Source organism: Xyrauchen texanus, chromosome 1 (assembly GCF_025860055.1).
Source record: "Xyrauchen texanus isolate HMW12.3.18 chromosome 1, RBS_HiC_50CHRs, whole genome shotgun sequence".
Lineage (NCBI taxonomy): Eukaryota > Metazoa > Chordata > Actinopteri > Cypriniformes > Catostomidae > Xyrauchen > Xyrauchen texanus.
Window position 1 is genome coordinate 17,475,452 of NC_068276.1, and position 22,074 is coordinate 17,497,525.

At 38.4% G+C, this 22,074-nt stretch overlaps 1 protein-coding gene and 1 pseudogene across 1 annotated transcript; both read left to right on the plus strand.

Annotated features, from left to right (window-relative positions):
* The first annotated feature begins 2,386 nt into the window (after positions 1-2,386).
* On the plus strand, positions 2,387-9,703 carry LOC127650158 (putative transcription factor Ovo-like 1). Its single transcript, XM_052135388.1, has 4 exons — positions 2,387-2,918; positions 5,793-6,037; positions 6,278-6,569; positions 8,518-9,703. Exons 1-4 carry the CDS (start codon positions 2,819-2,821, stop codon positions 8,838-8,840), a joined length of 960 nt encoding a protein of 319 aa, XP_051991348.1. The 5' UTR covers positions 2,387-2,818; the 3' UTR covers positions 8,841-9,703.
* A 1,474-nt stretch (positions 9,704-11,177) lies between these two features.
* LOC127645053 (crossover junction endonuclease MUS81-like) lies at positions 11,178-21,966 on the plus strand (annotated as a pseudogene).
* The last annotated feature ends 108 nt before the right edge of the window (positions 21,967-22,074 follow it).

A 22,074-nucleotide genomic window follows, 5' to 3' on the forward strand; every position in this document is an offset into this window, starting at 1 on the left:
CTGACACTTGCCCTTCTGCCAACTCTACTTTTGTGGCAGCCAATGTCTCTCAATGTACAGTATAGTGGTAACAGGAACAGACTTCCGTCATCCTGATTTATGACGGCTTATGAATAAAGCTTGTCCATCATAGCATCACTCTAGTTCCCAGGGAACAGTTAGATGTATTGTCACTCTCTGAGCCCCAAAAAGTTATAAATATTATAAATGAATTCTGATAGAGTAGTTATGGGGAGGGAAGAGACTGACAAGCAAGGATAAAACCTTAAGCGAAATATTCTGCCTCAACCACTCCAACAGCCCAGGCAGCATACCTGTCATTCTGCACACCTACACACTCCTTTTTCCTTCGTTGTCTTTCTCGGTCTCATAATTGTCTCTTTATCTTTTTGCCTGTTAGTTCTTTTTACCTCTCAGCCTGTTTACCATTTTGAAATTGTGCTCCCCTCCATTACTTTTTTTTTTCTTCCAATCTAGGTCATTGCTGAACATCCATCTCTGACAAAAAATAAGCATTTGAAAACTTAATGTAAAATGGCATGAGGTGGAGGCACTCTATAGGCTATATGCAGAACAACAGTACTGCCATTTGGGAAAAAAACATGTGCTGCTAATTTACCATATAAATCTCTGTCCAGCACTGCCGAAATTAAAACCGATGTCTTCTTTTGAAACTAGAATAGCAATACGAAACTATGGGCACAAATGGTTCAATTAGCATCACAGTGTTTTGTGTACACATTACACTAAGCTATTTGTGTTTGACTGCCGTCATTAATAGTCTCATGAATAAGGTGGTGGGGAGGGGAGTCTCAGAAATGTCATGGTAATTGGTCCAAGGTTTGTTGTTAAGGCCTAAAGAAGAAATAAAAATAGGGAACAGCAGTCAGTTGCAATTGGCAGTTGACAGGGGCCTAATGAAACTACTAAAGCCCATCTTGTACACTGTGGTGAAGTTACTATAGCAGAAAAGATGAAGTACTTTCTACTTTGAATAAGTTAAACCATAAACTTAAAAATAATTAGTAAATTCTACATTAAAACATAACATTGTATGCTCTATTTTAAATGTAAGCATGATTGTAATATTTACAATGTGTAATCATGTATCAATCCTTAAGTTAAAAAAAAAAAAAAAACTTGTTATATTTATATGCACATTTGAGTAAATTGCTCTGGTAAATATAATAATACATTTTACTTCACTTTTCAAAGCTGATACTGTAAAATGAATGAGCTTGCATGGCTTCACTGTTTGCAAGTTTATTTACACCATTTTTATTGATCATTTTATTGTTAAGTTTGGCAACAAATTTACATGTTCATGATTTTGTACAGCTCGATTTATCGCCAGTTAAGCGAGATGATGCTGTCTCATTGACTGCATAGCATGCATTAAGCTTTCCTGCGGGAGGCTTCATGTGTAATGTGTTACATGATTAAACATGTTTGTAAGGAAAGTTCAAAGCGTGACATGTTCTAATAATATATAAAAAAGGGAGGGAAAATATATCTTCCATAATTCTTAAAAATATTCTGGGTTCAATACAAGTCAAGCAGAAGCATTTGTGGCACAATTTTAATTACCACAAAAAAGTATTTCGACTCATCTGTCCTTTTCTTTAATAAAGCAAAAATTAAGGTTACAGTGAGGCACTTACAATGGATGTGAATGGGGGCCAATTTTTGGAGGGTTTAAAGGAAGAAATGTGAATCTTATAATTTTATTATAAGCTGTAAAGTCGTTTAAATTGTCATTTTTACAGTCGTTTTAGGGGTTATCAGTTTGTTGACATTAAATCGTCATGGTAATTAAGTTGTAAAATCGCCTATAACTTTACACAGAAAAGGTTAGTATGCGATTTTATCACCCCAAAATCATGTTTACATGCATATTGTTTATGCCTTGTGGCTATAGGCCTACTTTTGAAACAGTGAGTATTCATGAACATTTACAGTTCGACCCCATTCACTTCCATTATAAGTGCCTCACTGTAACCCAGATTTGAGCTTTTTTTTAAAGAAAAGGAGGATTAAGGAGGACTGAGCTTAACTTGTATTGAACCCGGAAAATGTATTAAAATAAGCTCTTATTGTGTTACTACAATAAAAAAACAGCAAGAGACTTAAGTGTTTCGTGTCTTGCAATGGCCACGTTTAACTGCAGTCCGTTTCAAGAGTTCAGTTTTAGGCCGTCGCTCCCATCTTGTATCGTCGACTATCACCTCTACATTCTCTTCAGTGCCACCTTGAAGCGGAATTGTGCAGGGGAGGGGAAGAGAGAGAAACCGGTTGGACAGGTAAGACGCAGAGGCCGGACTGCGCCGTGTTTGTTGTCACCGTTATATTCAGACGCATGCGCACTGTTACATGTTTCCTCATGAAATGTGTACCTGCGCTTCAATCAGCCTCTGAAATTAGTTTAGCAGTCCGTCGGTTGAGAAGTGTGAACTATTTACCTGCCCGCAGCATCAGCCTCACCTGGACGAAGACACCTCGCTGTGTCTGGACCAACTGTTTTCCGCGGAAGACTTCGCGTCAACTCCGAGGAGCGGCGGAAGGTGTAGCTGAGCGGGCGAATATAGCGCGAGACTCACGGAAACCTGTGCAGGTACAAAGAGTTGGTCGTGGAGGTGTGCGCGTATACAGAGAAGAAAGGGCTTACCATCGAGGACAACTCATTTGCAGACATCATCCAAAGAAGGACTTTACTCTTGATTGATATTGTTGACCATTTTTCCCCAAAGTAAGTTGGTGGGGGAAAAAATCCTACTGTTTAATTTTTGTGAGATAGCGGGGAGGACTTCGGGAATTCACCATGCCACGAGCCTTTCTGGTGAAAAAAACAAATAATTCACCCGGCAAAAGAAACTGGAGCAATCTACCAGACCATGAGCGCGGTGACATTTATATTCCAGGTGAGAATATTTAAAATCCATATTTAAGCCTTGTTTCCCCCTCACAACACACATATTTCGGATAACGGGACGGATGCATACACCGTTCAACTCCACGGAAGTCAGGTATTGAGGAATATAATGGGAATTCTTTAATGGCTCACTTTTCCTTCAGTCTTCTGGGAATGCATTTTTGTGTTTTAAACAAGCGTTTTTAGCCTGCAGTAGACCAGATTGAACAGCACATCACACAGTCGTCTAAATAATTAAGAAATGATGGGCCTGTATATTTTAAATGTCCGAATAGCTCAAATATTTAAATCTTATTAAATGCGTTTGTGTGTTAAGAGGGCCGTTACTGCTCCTTTAGTTGACCTTTAGACCCAAATGTCTTCCTTATAGCATGAAAACGCATGACAATATATTTCGCCTACACAAAACTTTGTACTTGTTAAAACCATCTGGGATTAAATTATAGCCTGATGTTGTGAGGTTTTGCTGAAGATAAAGCGATCTGTTTCTTTAACTTTTATTTTTTAAGACATTTAGCTGTTTGTCGGTGTTTTATGTAGGCCTAATTATTCACTTGGTTTGACAAGCAAAAGCTAATAATACAATGTCTGATAACTGCTGTCTTTTAACTGTTTTTCGATGAAAACGTGACGGCTATTAGGCTATATCACTGCCGTTCACCACAATAAATAGACAACCGTTCGTTATGGACACGTTCAGGTCTTCACACGAATCATCATGACCACTACAGACTGATTTGGGAGATAGGCCTATTTCTCTGGACTGCCATTTAAAAAAAATGTCATATTAAAGACAAATACGTGTAATTAAAATACTCTCAGCTTTTTAATCGATTTACATAATATGATATGCCAGCTCTTCTTAATGTGAGCTTAAAACTGAACCATCTTGAAATGAAGGCATAATGCATCGATTCATGTCAGAGGGTAACCTGTGCCACTGGTTTCCATACCGATCGCTGAGGTTACCTGTATAACAAAGGTAGGAGGCAATTAATCGGTAATTATTGTCCCTACTATTTACCATGAATTTTAGGCCGGATAGCAATGCAAAAAAAGTGTCCGATCTGCACCTTTCTTTCTTTCTTTCTTTCTAATTTATTGAATTGCCCTTATTTCTAGCATCGTTGTCCTTGAGTGCGGGTTAATGTTTACTGGATTGAAGGAAATAACGGGCTTCGCCGCGCTGGCTCCCTTTTCCCGCTACACCCTTAACACACACACGCGCGCACACGCAAACACACACACACACACACACCTTAATGGCATGAATTTAACTTTATAAACACTGTAACTTTTACTTACAAATATGATAAGATGGTACATTCCTCACATTTTGAACTTTACTCAAATTATCAAATAAGTATGACAAGTTTATCTACTCAGGACATGATGACACATTGTAAAGAAAACAAACCAACACACTTAATATTCACTTATAAGCTAGAGAGTTCATTTTACATGTTTGAATGTAGAATTTACTTAACATTTCAAGTTTACACTTAAACTAACTTCTTCAGTGTAGAAAATACTTAATATTTTCTGCTTTTTTTTTTTTCATTTCTTACACATATGCTTTGGTTACATAACTGATAAACCGATTTAAAGCTAATGGAGACTACATGGTAGTAATACTAAATGATGATATTCTGATCCAGATTAATTTGGACTAATGCATTTAATTAAAACGCCTTGTTGCTCAATTCAAAATAAACTGTTCTGCTAAAGCTATTTGTGTGGTCCCACTTTATAGATAATTTTTTTTTTTCTTCATTCATACATCATGTTATTTGTGGTGCTCAATGGTGGCTGCATCCATGCATGGTGTGGATGAATGTCTAAGAAGGGAGGGGTTGGAAAACACCAGGGAAACAATCACTGCTATGCACTATTTTAACTTTTAGCCTATGTATTCCCCTAACAGTGCCAAATGAATATAGCCCACCTCTTATTTATAAATCAGATTGACATTCTGGACTCTTAAGGAAATGTCTTTTAAACTCCATACTGAAAGGCAAGCTACTTTGAACTAGATAAGCATAAGTTTGGATGATATGGTGAATAATAGATTGTTGGATGTTACCGTTAGCCACAGCCCACATTAGATTTTTGCATTTTAATTTGCAAACCAGTCAATTGTGCCACACCAGAATCAACACATTCATTGTTCAGGCTACTTAGTGTTGGAGACGAGTCTACATTTTGAACTACGGTGCCATGCAACTCCATGTTTTTGCCTGTAACCTAATAATCTCTTTAGTACACATGTAAAGTATAATTGAACAACCACATATGAATTTCACCTGCAAACATTTGCTGATTATCCATCTGATGTATTGTATTGCATTGAGGTTTTTTATAAAGGGAGCTAAAGCCTGTGCCTCTAGCCCAGCTGGTCAGACTGGTAAAGCAGTAACAGGAGTGGTTTGACTTCAGCCCGGCACAATTCACTTGCACACTCAAACACAGCAGCCACCCACCCACCCACTCACACTTGCATCCTCACACACCTGGCCCAGAGGCACAACTGTCCCCCTTTACCTCAAGAGCCACATACACACCCAGTTTCTGATTGTCTAGCAATCATATCCTTCATCTTCAACTATGTTGGATGTAATCCACACTTGTTTCACAATGTAAAGATGTTCTAAAACACAGTTGAACTGGAAAGATTTGTACACCTGTCCTTGTCATCATTTGTCTTTGAAATGTCTTCAAACAATAGCCTGGCATTAATGTAATGACAAAGATTGACCTTTCCCACTCTGAGAAAAAAAAAGACTCCTTTTGTGCTTCTTGGTGTATGACTAAAAAGTAAAAAAACTACCATTTCTGACAACTGTGTGTCTTCTGTCTCCTTCAGTCTCCATGTCTCCCCTTGCTCTTCGAGAGGAGACAGAAGCCAGTCCGGCAGAGGTGGCCCTGTGCTTGTCCATACGCAAGGACCACAGCATTTACACGAACAACCTGATGTACACATATGACCCCTGTGCAGTGGTGCCTGCAGCTGAGCTCCCATCCTGCACTGCTCTGGGGCAGCATCAGAGTCCAGAGACAGAGCACATTCGAAGCTCACACAACAATACATACGTCCGCACTAAAATAAAGGTGAGGCTTCTGGGAAATGATGTTTACTTTTACAATGTTGATCTAAGATCTAGTTACTGCAGTCATAATCTGCAGTCATATTCAGCTGTAGGGCCATTGTACCATACTGGGTCATAATTGATTTGACTTTGTATGTTGCTTGTGCATGTGTGGGTTAAACACATATCACTTTACTACTTAGATTGTTTATACTGCCACTAATTATATCTATTTCTTTCTTTCTCTTTTATCTCACTGCAGGTGACCACAGGTGAGCTTCCCACAGAGGCTCCACCCACCATCCCTACTATCAATACAGGTCCACCTGTTTCTATAGCAACACATTGCCCCTCGCCTGTCACTAAGCCATCCTTAGTGCAGTCGGGTGGTGGCACCTATGTTTGCCAGTTGTGTCAAAAAGTCTTTCAATTCCAGCGCATGCTAAACAGACACCTGAAATGCCACAGTGAGCAGAAGAGACACTTGTGTGACTTCTGCGGAAAGGGCTTTAATGACACCTTCGACCTCAAAAGGCATGTCCGCACGCACACAGGTATGGAAACTTCATCTATGCTTGAAAATGTTCTTGTTAATGTTTTGCTTAAAGGTGAAGTGTGTCATTTCTGCACAACTAGGATCACAATACCAAATTGCAAAAATAATGGCCTGTTTTCAAACATGTTTCCCAACACTCCCCCGATCTTTCACTGGTCACATACTGTAATACCACCCCAAACTCACACCAGTGGTTGAGTTACTGTCAAGCTGGTTGGGATGCTCCAACACAGTCTCGTGACAACTCGCAATAATTTGTATGAGGTGGCTCACCGTGAGATATTGTACGACTTGACTTTTATTCTCATGGAGTCCAACCAATCAATAAAGATCATTTAAAATGGATCTGAAACAGGCATCAGATTTTAGCTAACACTTTATTTAAGAAAGGAAATGTCTGTTAACAAATTTGGTTACTCATTCCATATTTATTAATGCAATACAAATGGCTTATGTACGTCAGTAAACTGTAATACACTTGTCTTGTCTTGTTCCGAATCCCATTTTCTTTCTTCCATGGTACAAAATAAGTTTTTCTCCTATTAAATCATGAATTAGATTTGGGTTTGGGTAGGGGGGTTAAACTTAGGAATATCTTGATAACGATACATTGGTTTGTTTATTTTTCTCCATGGGAGTTAAAGTCATACGTTTTTTGTATGAGCCAACGTTTTTTGAATTTCGCCATCTTATTTCACCTATTATTACGACTTGTTGCGAGACCGGGCTGAATACCCAAACAAACACAATTTTTTTTACAAAGCCATAGTATTTACACTTCTTAGGGGAATAATTACTTAGTTGTTTCTGCATATTAAAATAATATTTTGTGTTCAATAAAAGTTAAGCTACATTGACAGTGTTTGTGGCATAATATTGATTACCACAAAAATGTATTTCAACTTAAAAAAAAAAAAAAAGAAGCTAAAATCTGGGTTACAGCGAGGCACTTACAATGGAAGTGAGTGGGACCAAACCATAAACGTTATAATATTCTCTGTTTCAAAAGTAAAGCCACAAGACATAAACAATATGCTTGTTAACATGATTTTAGTGTGATAAAATCGCATACCAACCTTTTCTGTGTAAAGTTATATCCAATTTTACAACTTTGTTACCATGACAACGTAACTCCATAAACCCTAAAATGCCTAAAATGTATAATTATTTTAACAACATTTCAGCTCTACCGCCACTGGAGTTGCAAGTTCGAATCCAAGGCGTGCTGAATGATTCCACCCTGGTCTCCTAAGGAACCAAATTGGTCCAGTTGCTAGGGAGGGTAGAGTCACATGGGGTAAACTCCTCGTGGTCGCTATAATGTGGTTCTCACTCTCGGTGGAGAATGTGGTGAAGTGTGCGTGGATGCCGCGTAGAATAGCATGAAGCCTCCACACGTGCTAGGTCTCCACTGTAATGCGCTCAACAAGCCACGAGATAAGATGCACAAACTGATGGTCTCAGACGCGGATGCAACTGAGATTTGTCCCCGCCACCTGGATTGAGCCGAGTCACTATGCCATCACGAGGACCTAGAGTGCATTGGGCATTCCAAATTGGGGAGGAAAAAAAACAACATTACAGCTCAAATAATACACAGATTTCAACAGAATAATTAATGAAAGTGCTTTTATAAATGTATAAGCTTCACAATTCTGCCTTTAATTGGCCCCCACTTCCATTTTAAGTACCTCACTGTAACCTTAATGTCTGCTTTTTTAAAGAAGAGGGACGAGTCGAAAATGCATTTTGTGGTAATCAACATTATGCCGCAAATGCTGTGGACTGAGCTTTAATCTAATTGAACATGGTATATTTCTTAAGGTTGGAATAGGAGAAAGTATTTTATCACCATTTAACAGTTTCTGTACCATTTCAATAGGTCACACATTAATTTAGAAAAAAACTAGTTTTTAAACAAATATCTCATTCACTCCCTCTTGCAGGTGTCCGTCCATATAAGTGTGATCTCTGTGAGAAGGCCTTCACCCAGCGCTGCTCTCTGGAGTCCCACATGAAAAAGATACATAGTGTCACACAGCAGTATGCTTATAAAGAGCGTCGCAGCAAGCTATACGTCTGTGAAGAGTGTGGCCATACAGCATCGACCCAGGATGCATTGCTGCACCACCTAAATAGTAAACATCCAGACAGTGCCCTCCAGCGGGCCAAGGGGGCACGAAGACAGTCAGCATCCCTTAATTCTGGCAAAGATGAGACCTCCCAACCCGGTTCCCCTCTCTCCCAACACAGTGGTGATTGTATATGACTCTTCTGACTGTAGGATCAGGGGGAGGTAGACAGAGGGATGATCCAAAACAAGGGATCTTTTTTTTTAAGCGAGTGTGATTAATGTACATTCTGATTAAATATTGGTTCATTCAGAGTACATATATGAGGGAAGGGGGAATTTGAAAAAGGAATGTCAAGTCATCAAAAATGGTTGTGTTGTGATGTTTTTATGGCAGTAAAATGAGATTAAGTTTACACTTTTGCTGTAGAAACTGGTTCTACATTTCTCTGTGAATCTACACAATAGCAGACAAAAATTACTACTGCTTCAGTTTACATATGTAATATTATTATTATTATTAAAATAGGTGGGATGAAACACCTCTCAGGAGAAACACAGATGAATGTGACATTAAATAGTTCCATTTGTACTGTGTGGGAAAACAATGCTATGTAGCAGTGTTTCAACACTAAAATAATACTGTTAGGAACTCTGTTGCAGGGACTGAGTTGCATATCAGTGCTCTGCTTTTTTGTGGTCTGTTTGGAAATAAAGATTTCTAAAACGGGAATTAAATGTGTGATGTTATAGTGCTGTTTGTAATATATTCATGCATAGATTTGTCACAAAAATATATTTATATTTATCTTGGTGTAGTTTTATATTTTCTCGGTATATATTTTGCTCTAAATTGTATGCATTTATTGTGGCATGTAAGTAACAGTCTTCCTGTAACGCTTGATTATCAGGTTGCATGACTTTTTTTTTTACATTCCAAAATACCATAAATAAAGTTTCTTGTCATTGTTAGAATATTTACAAAGATTCTGTGGCATTCTATTTTTGGAGATCATCAAAGAGATTGTGTGTTTTCTATACACACCTTCTCAATAAATGTGCTTTGTTGACAGTTTAAAATGAAGTGTGATTCATTCATTTGCAATTTTAGGGATAGGCAAAGCATCAGATGCCTACTAACCTATGAGAGCTGGAATATTTAAATTAAAGGAATTTTTATGCATGATTGAATGCTCACAAATAGCTATGGAGTGAGATAAAACCAATAAAATATTTCAGCATTTGCATTAGTGAGGGACAGCAGCAGGAGAGAGACAGATTCAGTGGGTGGATGTTGGTGGATTCCAGATCCTTGTTTGGTCTTGTTCGTGGAATTCAGTGGCTGTCTCATTGTGGGGCCATCCTGTGCCTATCCTTTTAGAACCGTTATTTTAACAATACCAAACAAAATGAGTAGCACCTTATTCAGATTTGTAACAATTCCTTGTTCAAAGCAAAAGCATGTAAAAACTCTTTATAGTGTCCAAAACTTTCGTTATATTAGTGCAACTGTATATTAGGCCTACTCTTAAACATCCAAACACATTGTGGACCTTTATGTCGTATTCTTATGTCGTAATATGTTGTTGTTGTTGTTTTATTTTGTTTTTTACATAACACAACATTTTGAGCTTCTTTAAATCAGAGCCCTTCTATTGACATACTACTAGGTTAGCAAAGCAATGCATGACGCGACATTCTGTGGGCGGTCCACCGGCGAGGAGACTAGAGGCCGTTATTAATAATGGATGTCTATGGAGTAGATGCATTAGTTTCCTAAATAAAATGCTTTTGTGAGGAAACAGCTAATTTAATTGTAAATTAACCACCTTTCCGATCATCTTCAACACGTTTTAAACCTTTTTTAATAAACTTTGATTGGCGTTTACCACGATAAACCTGATGTTTAATAAGAGAAAACGCGGACGATTATGCGACAGATAGGAGTCAGTTTACGGCGCTCCCCGTTCAACTGTATAGTATCCGCAAACGGTGACTTACTGTCGTAACACTCTAGTTGACCGTTACGCTCTCTCCTTAATCCTCTGCTGCTCGTGTATCATCAGACGGAAATTACGCAACTATACTTTCGAAAATACAGGCGGGCAACCTTAAGCAACTAAGCTAAGGTTAATATAATTCACTCGAACCTTTTTAGAAAGTACTATTTACATGCCATTCGAAAGGCAAACATACTAGGATTTATCCAAATCTTTAGCGGCACATGCAACATTTTCACAGGTATATCAAGAGAAGACCAGCGGCAGCGAGTGTGTTAAGAATGTCTTTAAAATAGATGCACTTTTCCCATGCACGTCTGAAATTAATGCATATTATTTACCCATCGTGCTGGAAACCATATCTAACGCCTTTTTATAACGTGGCCACATCATTTGCAGACTGCGCAAACTCCTTGACATAGTCAGCTGGTCGACGTGAAGATGCCGACGGCTCCGGTATGGTTGGGTCGGATGTGCCCGAACCCGCTATTCCTGCAGTGTATAACAGTTACGGGACCACGCTAAGGAAAAGGGCATGAAAACGCAGTACTTGTACCAAAAGGTGAGCGAGTAGATTGGGATTCATTTAGAAATAGTCAGTTTACATTTACGTGGTGAGACCTATTTTGGCTGGACACCTGAGTGTGTCTTATGCATTTAATAGTCCATAAACTCTTTGAAGAGATATCCGCTCCGCTCCCGATTTGCATTACAAGCTTAATTTTTGTCCCATGTTCTGCAGATGCCTGGGAGCAAAGGCTTCATGTTTAGGAATTAACTACAAACTGAGGCCCAACCTTTGTGTGACAAGTCCTTCACAGTAGTAAGACCACTAACACCTTTTAAAGTCTTACCAAACCGATTCTAGCCTGACCATTTATTTAACCCTATATATGCCTTTTACCCAATACATAGCCTGATCTTGGTAGAGAGTACACTGCCTGGTCGTCAGTGAGCAGGCTTATTCAGAAAGACCTTCTGGTGAAGACTCACAATCCTGCCAAGTGATGTCACATAACAGTTAAAAGTACATTTCTGCTGTACATGGGGTCTTATTTTTCTAAGTAGTTTTTTCATCTCTCTTTCCCTGTTTGATTTCAGGTATTCATTGACTGAACAGGGTCTAGCTTTAGCCGAGAAGCTGGATTTAAAAGAGAGAGGGATGGATGAAGAAAAGAACGAAGAGGAAATCTCTGGGCATAGATTTTAGGGGTTGTGGACCTGACTTTGGATGAGGAGGAAGATGAGGAGAAAGGAGAGAAAGCGAGTAGCTGGGTAGCAAGGTGCTCTATTTTGCCTGAAGTAAACCGTCTGTTAGCATTCTTATTCATCTCAACAGCAACTACTTTGCTGGCACATGCACCACCCGAAATATGAGGCCTCCTTGCAGAAGTCTGTTTGACGCTGAATTTTTTTTAAACCCTCCAAAGAAAAATTGGTCACCAGTGAAACATCTACTATATGATTATATTTTGCTTGCAAAAAATGTATTTCATCAGAATGCATGGCTACTTTGAATTGCCATCAGTGGCAAACAGGCTTTTTGCTGCATAATGATGTAGCTCTGGAATCTTCTCACGGGGGCTAACTATTGAAGCTAGCCAAGCAAACCTTTACCCCCTGATCGATTTAAGCAGGTTTAGTATTGTGGTTGAGTGGTCAAAAACCTAGGCATAACAGTACAGTACAAATTCTCATCATTTGCTCACCCTCATGCCATCCCAGTTGTGTATGGCTTACTTTCTGCAGAACACAAATGAAGATTTTAAAAGAAAATGTCAGCTCTGTAGGTCCATACAATGCAGGTGAATATAAAGATATGAAAAACAGATCAATATTTGAATCCTTTTTTACTAGAGGGGTGAGTAAATGAGGGAGTTTTTATTTTTGAGTGAACTATCCCTTTTAACAAGTTTGGTTACCTGTGATTAAAAATCAACTGTAGTGGGTGTCTGGAGCAGTGTTGGTTGTTTTATATTAACTGTATGAACTATTTCACCCATAGCTCAAGCAAGTCTTCAGAAAGGATTACCAAAGCTCTCTATGAACCATGCCAAGAGTCTTGCCCCTGTGTCAGATGCCACAGGAAAATCTCAGGCCGTAGATACATGGAAGACCGCAATGGGTTGCTATCTTCTCCCTGGCTTTTATGACATTGTGTAATGTGTTGACTTCGTTGAAACAACAGGGTGAGAGTATTTTATATGCAGTGCATTTTAAATTATTTTCTCTTATTTTACAGAACAGTAATGGATGTGTATATATTCTGAAATTGACAGGGGAAGCAGTGGATGCAAACAAGAATTGGTCAAGGAACTGCAAAGGAATGGTGTGACCTTTGACATCAGGTAACTGAATGTAGGGGACTTCCTTTGGGTACCACAGGAGAAAGTGTCACCTGTGCCAGGTAAAACACACCCTTGCCCTTGTCGTTTGTATATTAAGCTCTAAGGATGCAGTACTATCACCAGCAGATGGCAGCTTTGCTCTTTTCAAAATGCAATTGATTTCACCTGAAGCACTGTGTTTTAGGGGTTGCACGGTTACTGGTTTCCCCTCGATTCTAATTCATCTTGTGATGTCTCAGTCAAATATTTTGTTATTCTTGAAGGCCAATTTGCATACATTGATAAAGATGACAAAATCTAAAAATAACCTGCAAAGTACATTTGAGCCACTTCGCTTTTTCACTGCAGAGCCATCAGGCTCCATACCCGCTGTATTTCCTACAGATGCTTTTTTATAAATCACATGGTAAGTGATTTGCCGACTTTAGCCTGACCATGTCAACTACATTAAAGTGTGCATTATAATCTACTATGATTAATAATTAAGTTAAAATCTTATGAAAAAATAAAAAAGCTATATACAGTATTTGCCCCCTTCCTGATTTCTTCTATTTTTGTGTATTTTTCTAAATTTACTAAATAGTTTTAGATCTTCAAATGAGATATAACATAAAAACAAAGGCAGCTAGAGTAAACAAAATACAGTTTTCAAATATATATATATATATATATATATATATATATATATATTATTATTATTTTTTTTTTACTGAAGCAAAAACGTTATCCAACACCTATAACACCCATATGAAAAACTAACTGCCTCAAACTTAATAGCTGTTTGTACCACCTTTAGCAGCAGCAACTGCAGCCAAATGCTTCTGATAGCTGGAGATCAGTCTTTCACCTTCAAATGGTGGGGAAGACATGCCGGCAGGCACGGTTGGAAGGGCAATGCCCCTCTCCAGGAAGGGAGCAGAGTGCATCATGCTGGGGGTTTTCCCGGTCTGAGTCGGGCGATGGAGGAGTGTGACGAGGGGAAGGGCAGGCCGGGCCGTGAGGACACATGGCTGGCCCTGGATCGGGCTAATCAGCCGGGAGGGGATAAAGATGAGCCAGAGGCATCAGTTCGAGAGAGAGAGACATGCATGGCCACGTTGCATATATTGCATGTGTTTTTGTTTTAAGTTAATTTTCTGATTAAACTTTATTTACCGTTCAGCCGGTTCCCGTCTGTCTTTGAACTTAATTTTCTTCATTTATTCTATTATTTTTAATCTATTTCTATTCATTGCTGTTTTTTTATTGTTATTTTATTACTGACTGTTTACAAATATTGAATAATTACTTAAGATATTTGAAACCATTCTTCATAATTAACATATTAGTTTGTGTTGTGAAAAATGTACTTTTTTCTCTCTGGACAAGTAACCTTTTTACTTGGGCAAGTGAACGACCAATTTACTTCTTTGGAGGATATACACAGGTCAATGCTTAATTTCGAGCCCTGCCATGTACGACAGCAACTTGAATGCAGATGTTATTGATAATTAGCATTAATCTAACATTAGCTATGTTAGGTAAAGTTACTGTTAGCTAACGCCGTTAGCTGTCAGTCTCCTCGCTTATTTCAACTGACATATCTGGCTGCTTGTTGTGAAAAACTATTTATAATGTATGTAACGTTGTATCTTGCTAGCTAACATTAGCTAATTATATGACGTTAATGTTGTTACCAGCAGCTCTGACAACATAACTATTTTCAGCATCTGAGGAGGAAGTTGGCTCATTATGTAACATTAGGCTACTTGAAATGTTAACTAATCATTTTGGAGTAACGCTACTGTTTTAAGCTTAATTTTTGTACCCTTGATTTCCAGATCATGATCATTTTTCAAGAAGAGAGAGTGAAATCCTCCACCAGATGAGGAAGAAACCGCTACAGAGGTAGCTATCTATGATAGCTAGCATAGTTAGATGGTAAGTCAGTAGCCAAACAGATTATTCATAGGCTTTTGTCAAGAAATAAACTGAAATGAAAGTGGAATTTTAACATTACTTGTTTCTTTGTAGCAGAAGAGACAACCTTAGCTGACTCTCAGAGAGGGGCAGCAGGGGAGACAGCCTCTCCAGAGGAAGGGACAGCAGGTGATTTTGACAGATGTCTCGTTTACCATGCTTTGTCAGTGTGACTTTTTTGTTGTGTCATCACCATTCATATCTATATAATTATATTACTACTTTAGCACAAAATTGTTTACAAGAGCACAAAGTTCTTCATAGATCTAGTCTCACAGATTGCACCAGATTGATGCATATAACTTTAAAATGTACAACATTTTAATACGGGGGAGCATGCACCTGGTCTCACAGTCTCACAAACTTTATTGATGCGAGAGTAACATCCTGGATGAGTTGTCACTGTGCTCTTGGAGGAATTTTGGAAGGTCAGCCACTTCGGGGAAGGTTCACTACTGTGCCAAGTTCTCTCCATTTGGAGATAATGACTGTCACTGTGGTTCTTTGGGGTCCCAGAGCCTTTGAAATAGGTTTTGTAACTCTTCCCAGACTGATGTATTTCAATCACCCATTTCTTCATCATTTCTGGAATTTCTTTGGACCTTGGCATAATGTGCTACTGGGTGAGACCTTTTAGTCTAACTTCATGCTGCTGAAAAAGTTCTATTTAGGTGTTGAATTGAATGAACAGGGCTAGCAATAATCAGGCCTGGGTGTGTCTAATCCAGCTGAACCCCATTACGAATGCAGTTTCATACGGCAAATACTTTCACGCAGGTGCAGTTGGCTTTGGATAATTTGTTTGCCTCAATAAATAACATTATCATTTAAAAATGGTATTATGTGTTTACTCAAATTGCTTTTGTTTTATGTTAGATTTTGTTTGAGTTTTTGAAACATTTTAGTATGAGATATACACAAAACAGAAGAAATCAGGATGGGGAAATACTTTTTCACAGCACTGTATGCAGAGTCCCCATGGTTCATTGAAATTTGTAAAGTGAATATATATATATATATATATATATATATATATATATATATATATATTATGATTTACCATAATACATTTTGAACAGTTTTATAGTTAGACTAATTTCTAAAATATTTCAGATCAATAATTAGATTTTTGTGAGAGCACTTTCTATTAAATGATTTAAAAAAATCCTCATGCAGGATTTCTACAGGACATATAATCGCAAATGACTAGAAATGTAATGGAACATTTATATAGGCATAGGAAGCCTGTATAAGTAAAAACTAGGGCTGTCAATCAATTAAAATTTTATTCAAATTAAATACATGACATATGTAATAATTAACTAAACAATAATCATAATCCGAATTAGCTTTATTGTCAAATATGCTTATACACACAAGGAATTTGTCATGCTGACAGAAGAGAGAATGCAACATATATACATACATACAAACATACACATTTAAACATACATACAGTGACATAAAAACATAAGATATAACCAATAAATAAAAAGAGAACTATACAATAGAGCAATAATATTGTTAGAATATTTTATATACGTACAGTTATGTGCAGGTGATGTATTGATGAAGAGGTAGGATATGTTAAAAAATCTAAATTAAATATGGATAAAAGTAATGGATGGATTGAATATTGTATATGGTTGTGTTGACAAAAGGGAAATTATTTGGGGGCAGTTTTAACTGTTCATGAGGTGGATGGCCTGAAGGGGAAAAACTGTTCCTGTGCCTGGATGTTCTGGTGCTCAGTGCTCTGTAGCGCCGGCCAGAGGGCAACAGTTCGAAAAGGAAGTGTGCTGGGTGAATGGGGTCAAGAGTGATTTTACCAGCCCTTTTTGTTATTCTGGATGTGTACAGGTCTAGCAGGGTGGGTAGGGGAGCACCAATAATCCTCTCAGCAGTTCGAACTATCCTTTGAATCTTTTGATGTTTGACTTAGTAGCTGAACCAAAACAGACGAAGTGCAGAGGACAGACTCAATAGCTTGTAGAATGTATTACATTTTATATAATTATTTAATCATGATATATTTAAAGTATTTATAAATGTAATGCATATTTAACATAAAACAGTTTAGACAATTAACAACACAGTGTCGTCCTGCTTCAGGACAGTTACGTCCTCCGGTGGGAAAAGAGCTAGTGCTTGATAATTGAGAGCAAGAGAATGGATGACCTGTGTAGAAGCATCATAGACGGATGCTTCAGGGAGCAGAAGGTTTGAACCATATAAACATACATATAACATGTATAAATGTTGTATATGTAACATATGTACAGTATAAAATGAGTGCCCGTTTAAGGTTGTTGTTTTGATAACCAAACATGTAGGAGTATACAGGGCTGTAGCAAGGAATTCTGGGCCCCTTGACTGCATAAATAGTGCTGGGCCCTTTAAAAAATACATTTTAGAATTTGTTTTGGCCCCCTGGACATTTGGGCCACCTAGAATCGTTAACACCTTTAAGCCCACTAGCTATGACCCTGGGAGTATACACATAAGGCCAGGTTACACTTTGTTTTTGTGCATTCCGGATCACAGCCGGTCGACCATGTTACCTTTAAAAGTATACTCTTTTAGACGCAAACGAATACTAACAAGTTCGGCACATGCGCACTACATGCCAAAATATACTATACTTCGGTTGTTCACATCGCTGATCCCTTGCACACAGTATGCGTGATGGAAATTTCATTCAGATTAAAAATCGGTGCAGCCCAAATTTTCTCGACAATACCCATCTGTGCACATTGTGCCTGCCTTTGACTGTACTAAAAGAGCATTGCAAAGCAGTCGTAGTGCGCATGTGTCGAATGAGTTAATATTCGCTTGCAGTCAGAGAAGTGTACTTCAAAAGGCAACGCATCGACAGGGCGTGATCTGATACAGAACGCACCAAAAGAAAGTATACCGTGCATTAAGACTACTTTGCTATACTCTTAGTCCAGTCAACGACGGTACACTTTCAAAGACTGTCCACGTGCTAGTCCATGCCGTGACAGTCAGCATGGTATGTGCTGATGACTTATTTTGCGTCACGCATAATGTGCTTGAAGCGATCTGCAACGCAGACAACTGAAGTATACTTTGGCCTTAAACCTCCTAAATCGACAGCATTTGAACCCATGAACCCTGGTGTGGCCTGAGCTCATCTCATTCAGTCTTGCACACTTGAAGGATTCAATATTTTGAAAAAAAGTTGAGAATATGGACCTAGAGTCACATTTTTCTCTGTAACACAAGATTCTATTACTCCCCTGTTTCTCTCTTCCGTCACTCTCACAGTTCCGACTAAAGAGGTGTGGTCTGTGTAAACCATTTATCTAGTGGAGGAGTGCGGATCAGCAGCAGCTCATCTCAGTTTACCTGAGAGTACATTACAACAAGCTATAGTCAACACACCGGCACATCCCTACTACAGCAGGCATAGTCACACATAAACTAGTGTATGAAGATGCTATTGTATATGTGTGTGATTCTCAGGTGGTTGATGGCTTCTTTGTGAAACATATTCAAGATGTGAAGGAGTCAGCTGCTTACCTCACTATCATGACCAGATACCTCCAGAAACTCTACCAGGTTTGTTTTAAACAAAGCCAAAGGACCAAAAACAATTATGCACCATTTACTCATCATGTGTCTTTGTAATGAGTATTTTTTTTCTTTTGATCATGATCAGAATTGCACGATATTCTGTCGCTCCAGAAAACTGGAAGGGGATGGAGAGAATGAGAGGGAGAAACTGAGAACCTCTCATGTTCTCTCATGTCCTTTACAGAGTTTAACCATGGGGCTATTTAAAACAAAGTAATTTATGTGAAAGAATGACCCCGTTTACTTGTGTATTAAAATGCATATCGGGTGGTACGATCACATGTGGTCAGATGGCACATCGCTGTTTAAACCTGGTCACGTAAATGCATCTCCTGTGACCACTTGTGTTCAGATTTCAAGGGGAGGGTCTCTGATTTCATGATGACGTACATCAGTCAATAAAAAGCACAAACAAAACTGGAGTGCTGTTTCTTCCAAATGCAGTTGAAATGTAATCAGCACAAATGCAACATTTGGAGCCGAATTATTTGTTTGTTTAGTGGATGTCCTGTATTAAAGGAGCTTTAGATGTTTGTTGTTGTCATCTGTGTCCCTACATGTTGATATGATATCGGACACACTGAAGAAGGTCCATGAAGTTCTCGTACTTCACTGCATTTACACCTCAAATGGGATGTGGTCACGTGTTTTTGACTTCCTTCGAATTCGTTTTTTGTGATGACAACTTGTGATTGGATCACCAAAATGCATCTTAATACTAGGTGTAAACAGGTTCTAAATCTTTAGCCATTGTCAAAGTGTGAAATGTCACCCTTTTATCTTGAAAAATACAAAGATTATTCACAAATGAGATGTCTTTTTTTCTCTCACACACACAACCGCAGTGCCAAACAGTGCGGGAAGTATTTGCGAGACAGCTCATGCAGATCAGTGGATAAAGCGGCCGCTGTGCTTGAAATCTACAGCACAGTCAGCAGGTGTGACTCACTCCACTATTTTTGTGACACTCACTTATTAAAATTAATTCATATTTCACTATCACAGACTCTCACTCATTAAATCACTCATTTATATTCCTCTATCACGGACACTCAATGATTAAATTATTGTCTACCACTCTGCTATCACAGACACCGCTCATTAAGTCACTCATTTACATTCCACTATCATAGACCTACACTTAGTGTATAAAAACAAGTCTTGCATAAACATAATTATAACACAGAAACATTCTTATGTTTTCCATGACAATTGCTTAGTCCCTGTTGACATTCTGGAAGGTCTTGTCATTTTACATTGTGTAACGGTAGCCAGCTGGTATGTGCTGTGCAGTGTGTGTAAACGTCACTACCCTGGCCTCAAGAGGTGCATTAGCGACTGGTGCTAGAGGCTATAGCCTTTAGTCTCCTTGTTATCATGGCCGCCTCCTATGCTGGAGACACCGGTTCGAATCCCGCCCGTAGCTGGTCGAGCAGGAATAGTTACAATTGCACTCCTTACCATTTACAAAAGGCTGATGTCCCATTACAATCATTTGGCCTGATTAATTTTCTTTCCCCTTCTCATATTTATCAATGCTTCCTTTCCTTAGTTTATTGAAAGCATATGATCAGAGCTCCAGTGAAACAGAAAAGGAGAAGCTACTGTCATCCATCAAATATGGTTTGTTTATTATAATTTTGCACTGTCACAATGTAGGTTAAAAGGATAATTCTCCCAAAAAGGATTTGAAATCATTTACACCCTTATGCTGTCTCAAACTCAAATGACTTTCTTCTTTGGGACACAAAGATAATTTGAAGGATATATTAGTTTTTTTTTCTCCATAAAATACAAGACAATGTAGTTCAAAACTTACAAGCTCTAAAAAGCATATTAAGGCAGCATGAAGGTAATCCATACAACTGAAGCAATTCTGATCGTTTCGTGTGAGAAACAGACCAAAATGGCGCATATGCTGGCATTGAAACTGTGATGCTAATTGTGAATGCGGCTTCACGTTTGCTGTTGCAAAGCTAATAGCCACAGTCTGCCGGCTGATTGATATTGTGGAGGATACGAGTTTAAGAGATTTAATGTACATTGCAAAGAATACACAATCTATGGGGACTTGTTATTTCAATTTGTCAACCTCCCACTTGTGTTTAAACATTTAATGTTACTTGAATTGGAGGGGGCCTGGTATTGATGCTGACTACCACCACTGGAGTTGTGAGATCAAACCCAGGGCGTGCTAAGTGACTCCAGCCAGCCAGATCTCCTAACCAACCAAATTGGCCTGGTTGCTAGGGAGGGTAGAGTCACATGGGGTAACCTCCTCGTGGTTGCTATAATGTGTGGTTCTCGCTCTCGGTGGGGCGCATGATGAGTTGTGCGTGGATGCCGTGGAGAAAAGCTTGGGCATCCACGCTTGCTACACTGTAACGTGCTCAACAAGCCACGTGATAAGATGCGCTGACTGATGGTATCAGACGCGGAGGCAACTGAGATTCGTTCTCCATCACCCGGATTGAGGTGAGTCACTATGCCACCATAGGGAATTGGGCATTCCAAATTGGGGAGAAAAGGGAAAAGATTAAAAAAAATGGTACTTGTATTGGTGCTGTTTTTGTGCATTTCAATCTTAATACCGGTACTTTGAAAAGATTTGTTTGTAAAATGTTAATATAGCATTATTGTTAAGTATTTTTTTTCTTTTCAATCCTTAGAAGGAAATAAAGTCAATTTTGACAGAAAAAGAATATGCAGATTTCAGCACTTTCAAAATCTGCTATTAATTGTGATAAAATATGAAAATTGTGCGATTAATCACTATTAAAAAGTGTAATAGGTTGACAGCACCAAATATAAACATCATACATCCTTCAAAAAAAAAAATATTTGTGCAGAAGAAAGTCTTGAGTTTGAGATGGCATAATATCATATCAATGATGAGAGAACTCTTTTCAACTATCCTTTACAAATGTTCCTGAAAGTAATAGTTCACCGAAAAATTACAATTCTCTCATCATTTACTCTCACTTGTTTCATCCCAGATGTGTATAACTTGTCTTTCTTCTGCTGAACACACATGAAGATATTGGACTTAAATATTGATCTTGTTCTCACCCACACCTATAATACCAATTTAACCACTGGTGTCATATGGATTACTTTTATACTGCCCTTTGGGCCTTCAAAGTTCTGGTCACCATTCACTTGCATTGAATGGACCTACAGAGCGGAGATATTCTTCTAAACATCTTCATTTATGTTCTGCAGAAGAAATATCTGATCTATTAAATGGATCTAATCTAAACAAATGCATTGGTGCATTAATCACAAAGTCAAACTTTTTTAATAATAATTATTTTGCCCAAAGATAATGACAGTATACATGTATTTGGTTGCATGAATCTTGGACCAGCCTTGAGTCGCACTATTTATCAGCTTTATTGTACGCATGGACCTCTGACATAGGTTTTCAATGAGGATATGCTAATCATTTTTTTAATCACTGTCTGCATTTCAGTTTCATTTACTTTTTTTTGTACATTGTATTTGATTCTCAAATAATGTCTTAAGTAA

What these genes read in the sequence shown, in the direction of transcription:
- LOC127650158 (XM_052135388.1), top strand. Translation starts at nt 2,819, where the DNA reads ATGCCACGAGCCTTTCTGGTGAAAAAAACAAATAATTCACCCGGCAAA. An exon ending in ACGTCCGCACTAAAATAAAG is followed by an intron (nt 6,038 to 6,277) that starts GTGAGGCTTCTG and finishes ATCTCACTGCAG; the next exon opens with GTGACCACAGGTGAGCTTCC. An exon ending in GCATGTCCGCACGCACACAG is followed by an intron (nt 6,570 to 8,517) that starts GTATGGAAACTT and finishes TCCCTCTTGCAG; the next exon opens with GTGTCCGTCCATATAAGTGT.